The 17,596-nt window shown below is 45.0% G+C and overlaps 1 protein-coding gene and 1 long non-coding RNA gene across 7 annotated transcripts; one reads left to right on the top strand and one right to left on the bottom strand.

The window, feature by feature from the left end:
• The first annotated feature begins 5,603 nt into the window (after positions 1–5,603).
• On the top strand, positions 5,604–16,302 carry NCOA4 (nuclear receptor coactivator 4). 6 transcript variants are annotated; one of them, XM_040564034.1, is made up of 10 exons: positions 5,604–5,697; positions 9,212–9,365; positions 9,808–9,948; positions 10,072–10,160; positions 10,632–10,740; positions 11,332–11,403; positions 12,069–12,212; positions 12,428–13,432; positions 13,722–13,811; positions 14,502–16,302. In XM_040564034.1, the coding sequence occupies exons 2-10, from the start codon at positions 9,225–9,227 to the stop codon at positions 14,505–14,507; spliced, it is 1,797 nt and encodes a 598-aa protein (XP_040419968.1). In that variant the 5' UTR covers positions 5,604–5,697; positions 9,212–9,224; the 3' UTR covers positions 14,508–16,302. The 6 variants fall into 6 exon arrangements, with proteins under 6 accessions (XP_040419968.1, XP_040419967.1, XP_040419965.1 ...); XM_040564033.1 differs by having other exon boundaries at positions 12,066–12,212; XM_040564031.1 differs by lacking the exon at positions 5,604–5,697 and adding an exon at positions 5,835–6,408 and having other exon boundaries at positions 12,066–12,212.
• On the bottom strand, positions 7,125–9,229 carry LOC121073256. Its single transcript, XR_005821586.1, has 2 exons — positions 9,112–9,229; positions 7,125–7,499 (listed from the first exon to the last, which is right to left on the bottom strand). It is a non-coding gene; the product is annotated as an uncharacterized LOC121073256 (long non-coding RNA).
• Positions 16,303–17,596: the final 1,294 nt, after the last annotated feature.

Genomic DNA, 17,596 nt, shown 5'->3' with positions numbered 1-17,596 from the left:
GTGTCCTGTACAGCTGAGCCAAAAGGCCCCACAGAGCAATGCTGCTCCCAGTCTGCTGAGACTGGAGTGAGTGGGGAGGAAAATGCAATCAGCTGTTCTGTGCCCAGCTGTAACCACAGATTTTTCAGAGGAAAAAAAGCATCTCCACTGTACGGCCTGAGGAACATATTTCTTCCTGATCGCTTCTCTGCTTATAGACAGTAAGAAATGATGGCAAGCTGGACTAATTGCATTATTGGATAGACATTTAGTCTTTTAAATCCAAAGCAGTAATGACCTGTCTGGAGACATGCTGAGGTAAGAGGCCTTCTGGAAGGATGTTATTCCTTGTTAAAGATGGAGTAATACAAACTGTGAAACTGTGCAGCTTTGCTCAGGAGAAGCAATGTGTGGTGAGGTTAGAATAAAGCGGAGTCTCTGGGCAGAGACAAGACCAGGAATCCTGGCACCAAGCATGGAGGGCTGGGTGCCCTCAGACGCTGCTAGCCCACTCTTCTGGGAGCTTTTCCAACTGTGAAATTGCAATGTTAATACTTCGTTGCCATCTGTTCCTTTCAGACATGTTGAGATGATTAATTTGTCTTCCTAAGCCCCTTGAAAATGAAAGCAGTCTATTAGGGCTAAGTAATACTGTTAATTGGCAAAAGAGAGGGAGGCAGCATGTGGTTTTATGAGATGGAAATAAATCATTCTAATCAACTCCTGCCATACCAGTTAAATAACCTGACTGCATCAGTCATTCATGCTTTTCCCTTTTAGGACTCTAAGTGAGAAGAGAGAGTTTTGGTTTGTAAGCTGTCTTTCGTTTCCTGCTATTCAGAACTATAGATCTGAAATGATGACAACAACATGTCTATTGAGATTCTTTCCAAAGCCTTGTTATTTAAATAGGTCACAAGATCCAGCTGGCTCTCTGCAAATAAGGAGACTAATGCCTGTGAGCCTCTGGGTAGAGCCCTGGGCAGCTCGTGTCCGCAGCTGAGAGATGGGGCAGTGGTGCTTTCTGGTGATCTCGCAGTCAGTGGCAGCCTGCTCCCCTGCTCTCTAAAGGGACTAGCTCTAGAGAGCCACATGGTTTGTGAAGGGGAAGTGATGGGTAAGTTCTGTGGGTTAATGGGAATTTTGTTCCTTTTCTCACTCATAAAGAAGCTTGCAGCCAAAAATTCTGCCCAGTATAAAAATGGGTGTGCTCCTTTTTCACCTACGTAAGCTAAAACAAGCATACCCATTTTGTGGGGCAGCACCTCTACACCCAAAAAAATGGTGATGCTGAGTTATTTCTTCTTCCAGAAGATGCTTTGCAAAGAGGTCCTTGGAGAGGGGCTGAACTGTTAAGTCCTGGTGCAGGACTAAGTACCCAGTCTCTCATGGCTGACTGGCATCAGAGAAGGAAATGGGTGTTCAGCTGTTGGTACAGTCACTTGGATGTCCAGCTTCCATTTTTCTCAGTCGCTGCAAATGCTGGGTCGTGAGTTGACAGCCATCATGTGTCCAAGGGCCAGTGTGTTCAGATAGCAGAGTACTAAGCTGTAGCTTTTAAGTCTTTAGGAGCATTAATCCTATCAAATATGTGACCTAAACAGATGTCATCTATCTTATTATCAGCCTTTCAATATACTACAGCTATGCCACTCAGACAGCATGTGAAGGAAGCTTAGGAAACACAGAGGAAAGCCCAAGCGAGGAAATGACACTGCAAACCTCCATCCTGTTCCAACCCCCTCCTGCTCGCTTCCTGGCAAAAAAAAAAAAAGGCAACTCCAACAACAATGCTGCTCGTGTGGCTGTGTCTCAGCAATGTAGTAAAGGAGAGATTTTTGTCCCCCTTGCAGTTAAAGGTAGCATTATTTCACAAATCTGGATCAAGAGCCTTCCATGAAGTAACGTGCAGGGATGCTGCTGGCCAGAATACATCTCCTAGCTCCACCTGGTGCTCAGCAGCTGGCACGCCGCCTGGCAGTACAGACCCACTCCTCCCAGTTTTATGGTCCCTGCTTCTTTTCTGCAACTTGAACTGTAAAGCAGAGATGGGTTCACAGCTCCCTGTGCAGTGAACCTTGCAGAAACACCCTCTTGTTTGTGCCTTCCAGTGCGAAACTGCTGACGAGCAGCTCTCTGCTGCGTGCTAAGCGGGCAGAACCATCGGGGCTTGGGTGGTGTGATCTGACCTGCGCTGTACTGCCCTGACAGCAGGAGCTGGCCTTTCTGGTCCTTCCCCTGCCACAGACACTTCACCATCAGTAATGATACATGCATTAAAAAGTCAGTCCCTTCTCTCTTTGCAATAGTTGCAGATAATTTACTTGCCCTGCTGCTAGCACTGGCTGTACTGCAAGTTTCTTCACCCCACATTGGGACTGAACTGAAATCCCTGCATGCACATAAGTTTAATGCTGCCTTGTGGTCATGTTGTCTGGAAAACCCTACAAATGCTATTGCCTCTGAGAATCCAATTTCAGGCAAGCCTGTACATTAATTTGAATTTATGGTGTTATGGTTTGTGTTGTTCATTTCTTCCTTGTTTTCAGTGATCTGTATTTGTTAAGTGTTATGACTTTTCAGCATCAACCTCACTCTAACAGAGTTATGGGTTAATTTAGTGCCATGCTGCTGTAGTTGCTTTCTTAAAAAGGAACTTGGAAAAGATAAGTGTTTTAAAAAAGCAGAAGAGACCTGTTTTGATTGCATAATGTCCGTTGTTCAGCAAACCACTTCTGTCAAATAAAAGCAAACCCTAGAGCCATAACATAGCAAAGTTGTCAGATAAAGCAGCCCTTGTGCCTTAAGCCTACGTTGGGACTCCTTTCCTGTTCCAGTTCTGGCTGGAGTGTGTGTGTGTGTGTATTTGTGTGTGTGTGTATATATATATATATATATATGCATATGAGGAAAAACTCACAGCTGTTTCACTACAGTTTGAATCTGTTTGTGATAGATCTGAAGTAGGCTGAAGCTTTGTAAAAACCAGTTTTAGGTGAGTTAGATTTGACGTTGTACGCTGTTCACATGCCTCCCTCCCTGCCTTTGTGAGCCTGTTGGTGCTGTGTGTGAGCGCTGACAGAGAGCCCCTGCCCAGGGCTGCAGAAAGTAGGGCCCTGGCTCTCCGCTGCTCTCACCTCCCCAGCAGCCCTGCTCCTGCCTTCCAGTACAGGTACTTTTCCGGCAGGGGCAACCCACCTGGGTCACCAGCTCCACACCTTCCCCACACCCAGGAGCTAGATCCAGCCTTTGTGCTGCAGGCACCATGGCAGCAGTGTTCAGGATGCTTTGTGTCTTTTCCTCAGGTTCTCATTCAAGATTTTTGTTGTTTCTCTCACAGAAACATGGAGTATCTGGGTATTTTATGGCTCTACGTGACGTAAAGTATTTCTCTCAAGTGGGGACATGAAAATTGGAGACTCCTACCCAGTACCAGACACTAACCCTTTCCTGCATCATTTTCCTGACTTTCTAGCTTTGCAGAAGCCAAATGTCTTTTGCCAAAGACAATTAATAATAACCTGATCTAGTTTAAGTTCATCCCTCCCAACCCTGCCATAACAAGCAGGAGGTAATGGATGATTTGGAGAAATACACTGTGCAGGAGTACTTTTCTTTTTTAAATGCTTTTTATATTTCTAGTCTAGATGCAAAGTGAGTCTCTGGGAACAGTGTTTCAGAGATGATGTCCTGAGGCCATTGGAAACTTTGTGTTCGATAACTGGGCACAAAACTGATTGCTTGCCCTTAGCCTGCCTCTGAGCTATCCTCAAAGTAGCCAAACAGAAAGCAGCTGTCCGGCCCTGTCCCCCAAGCCAGTCAGTTGCAGGGTGAAAAACACAACGCTTACGTTTGGCTTGCAACCCAAAATCCAGCTCTTCAGGAAACTAGATTCCTGAAATGTGAGCAGTGAGCTCTACACTCACATGGTAAGCTTTTCCATTGATGTTCTGACTTCTTAACGTTACAGCATTTTTAACATCCCAAGTGTGCTGTGTACTTATTAAAAAATGACTGTAGCATATACAGGATATTACAAAGGATTTGTTTACTCGACTCCTTCCTTGCTATTTTAAGTTGTCGGAGCCACTGAGTCTGGGATCAGTGAACCACTGTTGGGATATGACTTTGCTTATTGAATGTATTTCTCTGTGTATTCTAGACTGGCCAGCACACTGGCAGAGAGTATTTTCAGCCAAATGCCACAGGGACAATTCCGTCAGGCGCTGAAGCAAAGCAGTAGTCTTGGCCTTGGAAGTCTAGCTACAGCTATGCACAGCCTTTATGACAATTTTTCAGTGACACAAATAGCGTGCATTGGAAGTGGCTGCTGTTGAAGCAGTTACTGACAAATAATACTTCATGTGGGCAAGTTTTTGTCTGGCTTTGGGCCATGCCCGCTTACATGGAAGACATGGTCAAACCTATTGTAGTCCCACAAAACGTATACAGGAATTCCTCTCATTTGTAAAGCACGGCGAGTAGCACTATGTATACATCATATCTGAACTGAAGGTGCTTTCCACTTGGTAACTGGACAGATGTAATTTCTGGCCATTATCGAATCTCCTGTATCTGCAGAAGCTTATGTGCGTATGAAGTGGTCACTGTTTGAGATGCTTCTCCCGGGTGAAGCTTTGGAGGCTTTCAGGAGAGAAAAATTAAGGGGAAAAAAAAAAGGCAGGAAAAGTTGGGTGAGGATTAAAATGACTGTACCTGTGGTTTTGTTTTACTTTCATTGCATACATGAAGTACATCTATAACGTACACAAATACTTCCCTCTACCCTTTAGGACCACCAGCTGCTGCCTGCCCAGCACCAGCACTAGGGGACAGCTGCAGATGGACGTGGTGTAGGGCTGTGGGGCTGCTGGCAGGGGACCAAGGGCAGGTCTCAGGGAGGGATATGTAACCACACCACCTGCAGCTGGGGTTGTGGAGACAAAGCGAACGTTTTCCTGTTCGCCTGCAACGCTGACTTTTCTCTAATTTCTGCTGCGCTGTGGGCCCGCTAGAGGTGCCACTGTCCTGTCTGTCAGACAGCCCCAGTGCCGGCTGAGCTGCAGAGAAGGTACGTTACGTTATGGGGGGCTGAACGCAGCGTCAACACAGCTGATTCCCTTCCGTTTAATTACTGCCATTAGAGGTCCGGTCTAAGTGAGTGCCAAGAACATTCTTTTAAAGTGTGCGCATAAGCCCTGTACGGTTTGCAAAGAAAATCGTTGTAGCACCGAGCATTCCTCAAGTGCTTTGCTGTGGCTGGGGCAGAGGCACGGGGTGCAGCAGAGCGGTCTCTAGGAGACCCCGCTCCCGCTTCTCCTTGGAGCCCCTGTCAGAGGGGGGAAGCGGGGCTGAATGCCCCTGCCCGTCCTGCCCGGTGCCCGCCGGGGGGCACAGCAGGGCCCTGAGTGCCGGTGCCCCGTGGGGCTTCGCGTTCGTTCCCTTAACCCGCCCACGCCGGGTGCCCCGGCACGGGCCGCGTCCGCTGGGCCCCCCCGCCCGCGCGGCGCGGCCGCCATTTTGTCTCTCCGCGGCCCCGCGTAGCGCTGCGCGCCCCGCCCGCCATGGCGGCGCCACCCGGCGCTGCAGCCGCTCCGCCGCGCCGCCAGGGGGCGGAGCGGGGCGGGGCGGGGCGGGGCGGGGCTCTCGCGAGAGCGGCCCAGGGGCGCCGTTGAGCCGCGGCGCCGTCAGCCCGAGGGAGCGATCCGCGGCCGCACGGTGAGGGACGGCACGGCACGGCACGGGGAGACGGGGCCGGGACGGGGGGGGCGAGCGCTGCGCGGAGCCGCGGCGGCTGCACGGCGCCGGGGGCTGCGGGGCGGGCGGGTACCGTCGGCCTCGGGCCCGGCGTGCCGCGGGGCTAAGGGACGGGCTGAGCCGGGAGCCGGGCCGCTCGCCCGCGGCGCGGAGGAGGCGGCCGGCAGCAGCGAGCCGCCGTAACGCTGCGCGCGGGGTGCGCGGCCAGGGGCAGCGCCGCCTGTGGGGCCGTGTGCCTCGGGCAGAGCCAGGCGTTTGGCCGGCGCTTTTCCAGGGGGCGTTAAGCGCAGAAGTCCGGGCGGCGGTTGTGCTGTAACGTAAGGCCGCGTCGGTGAGACCTCCCCGCTCCGGGACGTCGGCCCTGCTGTGTGCGCTGCAGGGCAGGGCCCTTCCAGGCCTCGGCTTCCCGGAGCGTTGGGATCCCGGCCGCGTCCAGCACGGTGCCGCTCCCCGGGCGGCCCCAACGCGCAGCTGGGGCCGGCGGCACGGGGCTGCCGCTTGAGGTTGGGGAAATGCCCTGCCCGAGGCTTACTGCTCCTTGCCGTGCTGTTTCAGTTTCTTTCTTACTTACAACTGCTGCAGCTCGCTTTCTGCAAAAGGCTTGACTTACAAAATACGGGGTATGCAGCCGTTCTGCAGTAACATAATGCCCCTGGATGAGGCTCCGCACAGGTACTTGTCTGTGACGTTGGTGCTGTGCTCTATACAATGCTTGTTATTTTTGGATTTAAATGGAAATTTCTGAGATTCGGCTCTTACGCCTACAGTACTTTGCTCCCTGACCACAACTCCCACGCGCCTAATTTGGGATAGTTCGTGAAGAGGAACGCCTGTTTTTGGTGGGGCAGTATGGAAACGAAGAGGGCTTTCAGGTCAAACAGGCCAGCTGGTGTGAAACCACATGAAGCCAGGTCGGTGAGACCTCGGGAACAGCCTGGCCCTGGCAGCTCCAAGAAATCATTCCGTATTTATAAATAGTCTCTTAAACGCCAGTTTTGTTCGGGACAGCCTCCTAGTAAGGGCTCAGGAAGGTCATCTTTTGAGGGTTTGCACCATCCACTGGAAATGGAAAACAAGGATCTTTTCAGCAGCAGCTGGGATGGTTGTGCTGAAAGTGAAAAGCCAGTAAAACCAGTTTTCTGTCAGCCTGTTAGCAAGCTGTGTGGGAAGAAAGGTTGTCCTCTGCTCCCAGCTGCACTATACATAATTACAGTCTTAAAGAACAATTTTTGTCCGGGAGCTTGAACTACAAAGAAAATCAAAAGATCTGGAGGCTGAGATTATACAGAGCATTAAGAGGGGTGAAGCTGTCACCACCAGCTTTAGCTGAAGGGGTTTTGTAACTGCTGAAGTTTTTAGGTACTGAGAAACAGACAATTTTTTTAAAAAAAAAATTTTTTCCCCCCATAAAGACTAGTAAGTATTTTATTAGCAGCAATAACACTATCTTCAAGCCTTGTTCAGGCGTGTTGTTGTTTTCTAGCCCCAACTTCTCCCCTGATTACGTGCACAGAGGCGTGCTGCCTTATCAGCCCGTGGGGCTGCTGGATGCACCCTGTGCCTCTGGAGCCACCGGTGGTGGCGGGGGTGGTGGAGCGGGGCCTCACCGTGTCCCTTGGGCTGGGGGAGTTGAGCTGAGGAGCGAGAGACGGCTGTCAGCCTCGGCTGGGATACTGCTTGCAGCGGCTGCAGTCTGACGAAGTGAAAGAACGGCCATTTTATAGGGGCTGCAGGGAGACTCTGTTAGTGCCGGAGAGAGACTCCTGCACAACAAAGACGAAAAAAAGAAAGTATTTTCAGAGATCATTAGGGGACCACGTGGGAGTTTCTTAAATTTGCCTGTGCCAGGATGAAGTTGCTAATCTACATTGTAAAAACTGAAGCAGCTTTTCTTCAGGCTTCCTGCAGAATTCCCCAGTGACATAAATTCAGAAAATGTTTAAATAGCAGTGCGGTATACTTTGCTCCGACTTGGCATTTGTAGATACATGCTTAACGTCATTGGCACAACAGTCCTTTAAGTGCATTATTTATGCTGTAAGTAAGCAAGGCAATTACTTTTAGCCTTTCAGACTTTGACTGTAGTTGTTGCATAAGAATATAATCAAAAAAATATTTTTTTTTCTTTTGAGTATACGGCAGCTTTGAATATATCCAGTGTCATTGTTTTCTTGGCTGGGTATCTCCCTGCCTTTGTATTATTAATTTTAGATTACTTCTGAGAGCTGGGCTCCCATTTAGGTTTTCCTGCAGGATGTACGTCAGACAGTGGATGTATATTTAAGCATTTGGATCATACAGGTACAGCCATCCAAAACAAGAGGGGCAAGAAGCAGCTCTGTTGGTTCATGTTGTATTTTCTTGTTGTATATTCATGTTGTAAACTGCAGTTGTTGGATTGCAGTCTGTGCAGTTGTGGAGCTTGGCAGTTGCGGATTAACTAGCTGCTCAGTAACACGAGCTCTGTGGTTTTGTTGTATTTGGAATACTTTGCGAGTTCTCTCCAGTGGGGTGTTGAAATCTATGTAATATTTTGATTGATAGATATGAACCTTTTAATTCTGCTGAGGGTTTCCATAGCTGTTATTGCTGAGTACGTGTTTTAACATTTTAAATGGTGTGTTTTCTACAAATCTGAAGTTCAGAGATCCTGTGAAATCCTTCAGGAATCCTGTGAAACTGAACAGGAGAATTGAAACTCTTGGGTAACAAATACCCACTATTTAGAAAACATGTTTTTACTGATGCTTCCCATTTTTTCACTTAAAATCTATATTTAGCTTTTTTTCCTTATTTCCAAAATCCTTACTAGCATAACTTCTTAGAAATTTTGTATCTGAGCCCTTTTTCCTTGAGGATATGCTGAAGCTAAGTAAGTTACTAAGGCTGTGACCATAACAAAAATAATGGGCAGCCACAGTAAGTTTTGGCCCTTGCAACTTAGTAAAGAGTGGTCTGTGTGTCAGTGCTTGGTTTTTGAGCTGATCAGACTGTATAAGAGTTTTCTTATTTATGAGGGAATTTAAGGGAGCTGGTTAAATTGCCTGCACGTGGAAAAAGGGTGACTCAAATAGTGACTGCCCCTTGCCAGGCCATTCTTCCCCAGCTCCCGCAGGTCTGCTGAACCCTACCCAGATCAGCTCCCAACTGCTGGAGTCTGCTGGCTAGGCACAAATGCCAGAGGAATGTGAGCAGCAGGGAGGATTGCCTAAGCTCCTGTGGTTGGACCTGTTGTCAAGGATCTGTTGGTTTTCCTGTGGTTTCGTAAATTCCCTGGGCCAAGGTATTTCAAGAGACTGGTGTCACTTGCGCAGAAAGCTTCAACTGTGTTCAGAAAACTTGCGTCGGTGTAGGGTCTTAGGCTTTTTTGTTCACCTTAATAGTGAAGCAGTGCAGATGGTTCTTCATATGATGCCAGTCTTCTTCGCTTAAAGAGGAATAGAAACTATTAAGATTTTTGTTTGTCCTATATTAGGAACACTCTAAGAATGAGTCCACCACAAGATAGAAGTAGAAATTCCTGCAGCAGCGAGCCACTGGCGAAGTGCCTTCAAGCAAAGAAGGACTTGGAAGCAGCTATATCTGGAATTGTCAAAGCTGAGCAACAGATTAAAGAGAACTGGCGGGAGGTAATTTTTAATTCATTAGAATGCATTAATAACTAATACGACTTTGATGACAGTTTTAATTACTCTAGAGTACTTTATCATATGATGATGGTACGAAATCTCCCTAGAGACAGACAAGTATCTTGGTGTATAACTTGGGCGTGTTTTTGATAAAGTTACTCCTATGCTACTAGCTTAGGCACGCAGAATTTTCTGTAGCTGTTGGCTGAAACATCAGAATAGAGAGAGATTGCAAACAACCCTGTTATTTGATACTCCTTCAGAGGTAGCCTTGGAACTTGCACTGCCTTGGTGAGTCATGTGCTGTGGGCAACTGCGGTTAGCGTTTGAGAAATAAATTGGTACAGAAATACCACTTCTCTGTGGCAAATATTTTGTAATTAGCACAGTATATGCTTGTTGTGTGACAGATATTACAGAAGTGGTACCTGTCGCCTTACAGGTAAAAGCTAAGATTCACAGCCACATAAGTCGCCACCTGGAATGCCTGCGCAGTCGTGAAGTTTGGCTGTTCGAGCAGGTAGATCTCATTCAGCAGCTGAAAGAGGAAGCGTTGCAGCAGCAAGCTCAGCAGCTGTATTGGGTAAGATCTGGCTGCAAATTGATTTTGTTGCACTGAGATTTTTAAATAAACTGTCTCTGCAAGTATTTTCTCCATTGTAACTTTAGAAGCGAAAACAGTAATGTGTGTTTTGTCTTTGTGCAGTATTTGGGACAGTTCAATTGCCTTATTCATCAGCTGGAACGCTCCTACAGTAACGAACTAGCAAACCAGATTTCAGTTTGTCTGGAGAGGTAAACATTGTCTCTGCAAGCTAACACAGTTGATATTTATTTTGACTTTGAATTTAATCCAATTTGTGATTCTAGGAGAACTAATAATAGATCTAATTCATAATAATAGTTCCTAGAAGTAAGATCTTTAAAGCAGTCTGAAGTATGATTCCTCTCATCTTTATCAGATTGAAAAACCCAAAACAGAATCATGAAAAGCAGTGGGTGTGGACATGCAGATTTTTTCAAATATTAATTGTTGAAATATGAAGGAAAAACTTGTGTTTTGTTGGCTGTTTACTTTCTTCATGGTTTGTGAACAGGCACCTCCCTATTTTTGTGCATACAGTAAAGATCTTTCAGTTAATTAGTACCAAGTCACTTTGGAAACCTTATGAAATAACAGACTGATTTCCCAAAACATGATAGATGACATGTATAAGGTTGCAATTTTTTTTTAACGTTTCTGTAACTACCATCTTATTCTTTCAGACTGGAAAGTCTTACTCTTAAACCAGAGGAGTCTTCTGTCCTGAATTTTGAGGCTGACACATCCTACCTTCGCCAGGCTATTACCTCATTTGGTTCAATTAAAACAATGGTAAGCATCAAGACTTTCCTGGACTGCAATACTTCATACCCATGTATATATGTATATATAGGCAGTATTGCAATATATTCCAAGTGGTATTTCCACTTTCAGTTAGAGCTTGAATAAATCTTGTGTACAAGTTATATAGTTCTAGCTGTGTAATACATACACAGTGTTTTATTAATTATGCACCTAATTGTGATTTTCCCTGAGCTTAGATCTAGTTTTGTATATGTTACTTTGATATTTTGGCAGAAATGGAGGGAATTATGGTTCCAGCAAGTGAAAAACTAATGTTAATATTTTCTTTAGATGTTAATACTTATATTGCAGAAAGCCATCTATGATGTATAAATATTTTGGGATTCTTATGTAAGCAGTGTATCTTCTGTATTATTAGAGATAATTCTCTTAAAAGGCAGTAGAATGGAAGTAGTATTTTTAGAGCAAATCTTTGTGTTTTTTAAATGTTGAGAAAATTATTAGCTATAAAGAGCGACCAGCTGTAACTGTGCTTTGCTTCTGCTTCATTGTAGAAATCACCCTAGAAACTGGATAAAATTGAGATTTAAATTGAATTTTACTCTTCTTTCCTTATAGCAAACCTCGGAGAGAGAGAATGCTTCTCCCTGGTTCCCAGGGCAGAATTTTGCCCTAGTGAACTGTGAGCAGGTAAGATTAGGACTTGTATCTGCAAACGTTTCACTGTAAGCAGTGGTAAAAGGAGAACTCAGGCACAGTATGTTAGCTTACTTGAGAAATGACTTCTGTTCATTAAGATGTTTGAGCAGCTAGTAGCAGTTGCTGTGGTAAGCATTAATGATCTGATGTTCTAGCTGCTCCAAGAACAGACATGCAAGGAGATACATGAACGTGGAGTTTGGTTGTCAGTCAAAATGTTTTAACCGAGTGTTGTCGCGTCAGGGCTTGGAACTATCCAGTGAGGTTTAATCCAGAAGTTCATGGGAAACAGGATGTTGGGCTCTGCACAGAAACAGTGTTAGTGAACATGCAGAGAGTAGCAAATTAGTAAGGGGAAGTGTGGTCAAAGGGAGTGTTATGGCTGGATTATGCATCAGAACTGTGCCTTGTAGAAGTTGTCTTTTCCTTTCTTATCATTCCTTCTCTGAGTAATCTAGGATCACAAAACAATCCGTTGGTGTGATGGCTTAAAGTCATACAGATAATTGAAGATTTTTTTTTCTTAACCAGAAGGAACTTAGGGTTTTTCTTTTGGTTCAGAAATACTGATTTGATGTATTGACCATTTTGATGTTCACCATCAATTGCCTCAGCAATTATACACTTCCATAACCAAGAATGTTTTTTACCAGCAGAAAACATTGTGTGGGACAGTGGGTGCCTCACTTGCTGACTGGTTACTTGGAAGCAGACCTGTGGGTGTTTGCCAGGCTCCATATATTCCCAGCACCAATCTTGAAGAATGGGTTACCCAGAAATGTGTGTCGGAACCCAGCCAGGTACGCCTTTTATGCACTAACCTAGTTTAATAAAGGGGACAGTGATTGGAGATGCAGTACGGTGGGAATTAAATCTTCATTAATTCTCTTCACTCTGCCTCATGCTCCAGTAATACTTTTGCACTTACCAGAATATTCCAAGTTAAAACTGTGCCAACAGTTACTGAACATTGTCTTTTAGTACTAATAAATGCATTTTGATGTGTTTTTACTAGGATTTAAGTTCTTCCAAAGTCTGTTATTTTGAGCAAGCCTGGGGAAATCTGAAAGATTTGGAAAACTGGCTCCTGCAGAATCACCAGCATGATGTTGCTGGGAAGACAGATTCCCCTGCTCGCAAGGACTCCACCTCTACTTTCAACTCATCCTTTTCCATGGAAAAGGTGGAGGAATTGGAATGCCTTGAACAAGAAGAGGTGGACCTTTCTGACTGGCTGCTTACGCCTGAGGTGGAAAATGGAAGTAGTGCTTCAGATGAGAAATGGAAGTATGAATTCAAACCTTTTAGGGAAGAATTTAATTTGAATGATTGGCTCCTCAAAGCTGAAACGTGTACCAGTTGTTGTGGCAGCCAGATCAAAAGCGTGGAAATTGAAAACCTGGGAAATCTGAAGTGCCTGAATGAGCATCTTGATGGAAAGAAATCACCCACTACATCTGCCGTAAATGCTTGGCTTCTTCAGCATCCCCAGGCCCCTTTCAAAGTGGAAGATGTGTGCAAAGCTAATGAGCTGTGCACCAGCTTTTCAGAATGCGTGTGTGATGAAAACTGTGGAAAAGTGGCTCTGTGTAAATGGCTTCTGAAGAAGGAAGGGAAGGATAAAAACGGAGTTCCAGTAAGCCAGAAAGCTGTACCAAAGCCTGAGCATGAGAAGACAAAGCCTGTTGCCAATACCTGGCTTAACCCCTCACAGCAGCTTGCAGGGGAGCCTGTTAGCGTAGAGAAAGTGGATTATTCAGCAGAGATAGCAGAACCATGGAAAGTACTGCTCGAAAGGCCTCTGACAAGCTGGCTAGCCAAGTCTGAGCACAAAACAGAAAGTGCAGAAGAAAAGGCAAGCAGGGAAAAAGCAAATAGTTTCAAGAGTCCTTTCGTAGACCTCTTGGCTCCATTCCACCTTCCCTTGAATGTAAACAGTTGGGTGTTGACTTCAAAGAACGTAGAAAATGCTAACCCACCTCCAGTGGAAGATAAATGGCTCCTACGCAAGAAAGCACAAGTGAGCATGCACATAAGTTTTTGCTACTCCTGTGTTTTAAGCTCTTTTAATATTTTCAGCAATTATTACTTAAATTACTTAAATAATTAAGTAGATGAGGCCAGTGTTTAATATACAAAACCAATTAATTCTGAAGTATAAATAGTCTAATATATAGTCTAATAGTCTAAGTATTAATCTCAGAGGCTCAGGATTCAGTTTTTTCTTTACGAACACCTGACAGAATTTGAAGAGGCACTAGAATGCCTTTATGTTTAGCTATCATTAATTAAGGTGATTTCTTTTCCAGGAGTTTGGCCTTCCTACAGTTTGTGACCTTTTTGCCTGTATGAAGCTCAATGGAGATAACGAAAAATGGCTGTATCGCACTCCTTTACAGGTAGGATGCACAGAATGAATACCTGAGCCTAAACATAACTTGGGTACAGAATAGAGGAGGCAGCAGCTTTCATCTTTGGAGATCTATGAAAGTAATATTTAACAGCATCAAGATCAAAAAACGAGTAGATGTAGAACTTACTGACATGGTTTAATGGTGGATTTGGCAGTGCTTGGTTAGACTGGGCTAGCTGATTTAGAGGTCTTTGCTAGCCTAAATGATTTCTGTGATTCTGTAAGACTTCCTTCCCGAGCACCTTCTTAGCAGCTTGGACCATTCCTTTTTTTTTCATTACTCCTTTTCTCTTGATTCCAAGCCAGGAAGGGAATTGAGTTCTTGACTAGATCACAATTAAACATGGATATTTGGTGAAATCTTGGTAACTTCTGTTGTAACTAAAACATGCAATTCACATCTAAATGTCTAGGCGACTTCTTATCTTGGTAGTGTATTTGCACCTGATGTCATGTTTGTCCTTTCTGCCAAGGCAACTCCTTATCATTGTTTTTAAAAATGAGGAAAGGCATTCTTCTTAGCAAGTAAGCGTACATCAAACCCGAAAAGGCAAGATACCGAGTTCTAGAAACTGTTTTGGAATGATTTTTTCCAGTGTCTTATACATGCTTTTTCCAGAACTACTCTTTTCTGTTTATCATAGATTAAAAAGAATAATCCTATTTTAAATTTTAGATGTGAAGAACTGGAGGCATTGAAACTGTCCCCTTCCTGCTGATTAATTGCACATCATGCTGAGTGACTGCAGCCAGCTGATTTCTTGTGTTTGTGTTTGGCCGTCTGCTTCTTCTTCTAAAATTATAACAAAAAATATAGGAGTTATGGTGCAGAAGATGCCTCTTTGTTATGATTAAATCTGAAATGTAAACCCACTGAGCATAAGCAATCTGACACTATAGAGGTATTAGTGAATTTGTATCTGTTACCGGACTACATGAATCTTCTTGTAATGGATCATCACTTGAAGTGTACTGAAGCCAGTGCAAGTACAAAGCAGAATCTCTCTGGTGCTGTCAAATGTCCACTGTTGGCATCAACTTCAGAAATGTTGCATTTACTTTCAGCTGCTACAACTTTGATGTGGGTTGGGTTCCAGCTTACTGGGGTTGTGAGGTAGCTTAGGCTGTATTTGGAAGCAATTTTTTTTTATTGAGCAGTTGCTTACTATAAAGGTTTTGTTTGCATCGTGTATTGCTGTCTCCCAGCTGAGTATGTGTAGTCTAGATTTTGAAAAATACATGAATTTGTGGGACCTGACACACGACAGGAGACTTGGAAACATAGTCCTAAAATAAAACTTTCTTGCAACTTTTTGAGCCAGTCAGAGGACAGGGTGGACATGGGTTTGTCAAAGAAATAGGACAAAGTTGGATTGATGGGCTTTCCTAGAGTATTCACTTTTAAGCATCAGTAGATCCAGAATCTACTGTGTCCCCAGCATTCAGTAACTATTTGAATTTCACTGGGACAGCTGTAAAAATGAAACGTGTATGTTTCTGCTAGTTTTAGATAATTCAGAATGAACTTCTGTTGACTAAGCCACTGGAAAACAGGCATCTTAGCCACGTGGTATTTAAAGGTAGTACTTGGGGAATCAGATGCTTTCTCATCAGATTGATGTTTTAATTGGGAAGCAATAACTCAGCAAACTGTGGATCCCACTGTCTATTCCATTGTAATGTTTTAGCTGTGGAATTTTATTGTTATGCATATAAAAGTGGGGTTCCAATAATTCTGATCCTTATAGCTGTGGACATATGAACACTATCTCTTTAGGTATTTAACATTTTGAGTCCATAGGAAAAAAAAAAGCAGTCAGATGGAAAGGTGGATCACATCCATCAGTTTGCATGAAAAACTGTGAAGTTTCATAGTTTCTGGTACAGCTTCCAGTTACTTTAGTCTTAATGACTACAAAAAATAGCTCCCCCTCCTCTCCATCACTGAAGCCTGCCTGAATATAAAAGTGGTTTCAATTCTTTACAATGCTGTAGAAAACAAACTAGCAAGACCCAACACGTGAACACATTCCTGTCTGATACAACCTGTGTATTTGTTTAAGTTTTGAGATGGGTACACTGCACATCTGTAACTAGATCCCGAAAGGGCTTAACATCAGCGGACCACTGGGGGCTTGTACGTTAATAGTTGGGGCTTTCTACTGAAAGCAGAAAGATGGTTTTGAAGTTCTTTTCCCCTTTAAATGTGTCCTTGTTGCTGCACGGGAAGACTGCACTGTGACTAACTCCAATAATAGCCTAATTTGATTAGCAGTTGAACTTACTGAAGGTGACCGAAGTGCAGCCCACCTCCTGTAATTCCTTGTAGTCCTCATTGTGTGCTACCTTGTCAGTTTCATTGTAAGCCTTTCAAACTTGGGGGTATGTATTCCTTTACTTATTAACTGACTTATCACTAATTGATATTTATGTAAAACATCGATTAGTCTTTTCCATTAAAAATAATTGCAGCCAAAGCGTGTGATATGGCTTCTTTGTAAGGTGGTTAACAGAAGAACGCCGAGGAGACTTGTCTGGTTAACTTCTGCTCAGAGGCTGCCGCAGCAGCGTGCCCATCCCAGAGCAGGGTTCACGGCTTAGTTCTTTATGTGGCCGCTGCCCGCACGGCCGTGCGGCCGGCTTCTGCAGCTAGGGAGCCCTGGTGCACGCCTGGCAGGCAGCCTCCTGTCGGCCTGCACTGGAACAGAAGCCCTTGGACGCTCAGCTGGTACGGCTAAAGCACCTGGCCTTTATTCAGGAGCTGCAAGAAACAGATTTAGACAGAATGGTGCGTTTGAGTCTTATTGCCCTGAATATTTAAGGAGGATTTACGGATATATTTTTTAATATGTTTCAGTCCTCTTCTGTGGCTGGCAAACATACCTTGTCTGGCTGCCCAGTTGAAAGTTAGTCCTTCTCTAGCTCTTATGCTCTCCTTGTATTTGAATGTCAGTCTCTGGCGTATTTTGTTTCTCCTTTGAGAATTTTCTATTCCTTTAAGCTGCTCTGTACCCTGAAGAGAACATTCTTATGAGACAACACGCAGCTGGGCCTGGCAGCCTTCCAAACAGGATACCCTGAAGTTCATTTGTGGGTGTGTGCACATATACGCATGTTTTTTTCCAAATGTACTAGAGCTTGCCTTAGAAGCAGCTACGTGTGGAACTCCACAGCACGAATCCTGAATGTACAACTTTCAGAGACAAGGAATAAATAGCTCACACAAGACAAAGTAGCAGGAGCAGAGAACACTATTCATGGCTTCACAAGCATTTGGAGAGGCTTTTTTTGAGCAAGCTGAGATTATCAGCGATGCCTCCTACTGAGGAATAGGGTGCTCAAACACCCAATTCCACAGCTGTTTCAGCTCAGTAGGGAGGGAGAGAAGTCTCCACTCCTCCCTTAACCGTTGTGTTTCCCTAACAAGTGAAGACTCCTAACTGGCTTCTGTGCAAAATAACCCAACTGCTCTGCGATTGCATAGTGCCTACTGGGGGAAAGCAGGGAACAGCAGCTCTCGGGGGGGGACAAGAGCCTGGTCACAGCCTGCTGCATCCCAGTACCAGGGCCACTCAAGGGGCTCCATGCATGACTCCTGGGGCTGCGCGTATGGGACAGGGAGCAGGGGGAGGGACCCCTGGGGGGGGGGGGGGGGGACATGAGCCCACTATTAATGACACCAAGAGCACTAAAAAAAGGCTGCGGTACCCTCTGGAGTCACTGTGGTGCCTGGCACGCAGGAACAGCAATGCTCAGAGTACACAAAGCTCA

This window comes from Cygnus olor, chromosome 7 (genome assembly GCF_009769625.2).
Source record: "Cygnus olor isolate bCygOlo1 chromosome 7, bCygOlo1.pri.v2, whole genome shotgun sequence".
Classification (NCBI taxonomy): domain Eukaryota; kingdom Metazoa; phylum Chordata; class Aves; order Anseriformes; family Anatidae; genus Cygnus; species Cygnus olor.
Note: the sequence above shows the minus strand (reverse complement) of the source record. Positions and strands in the feature narration are given on the sequence as shown.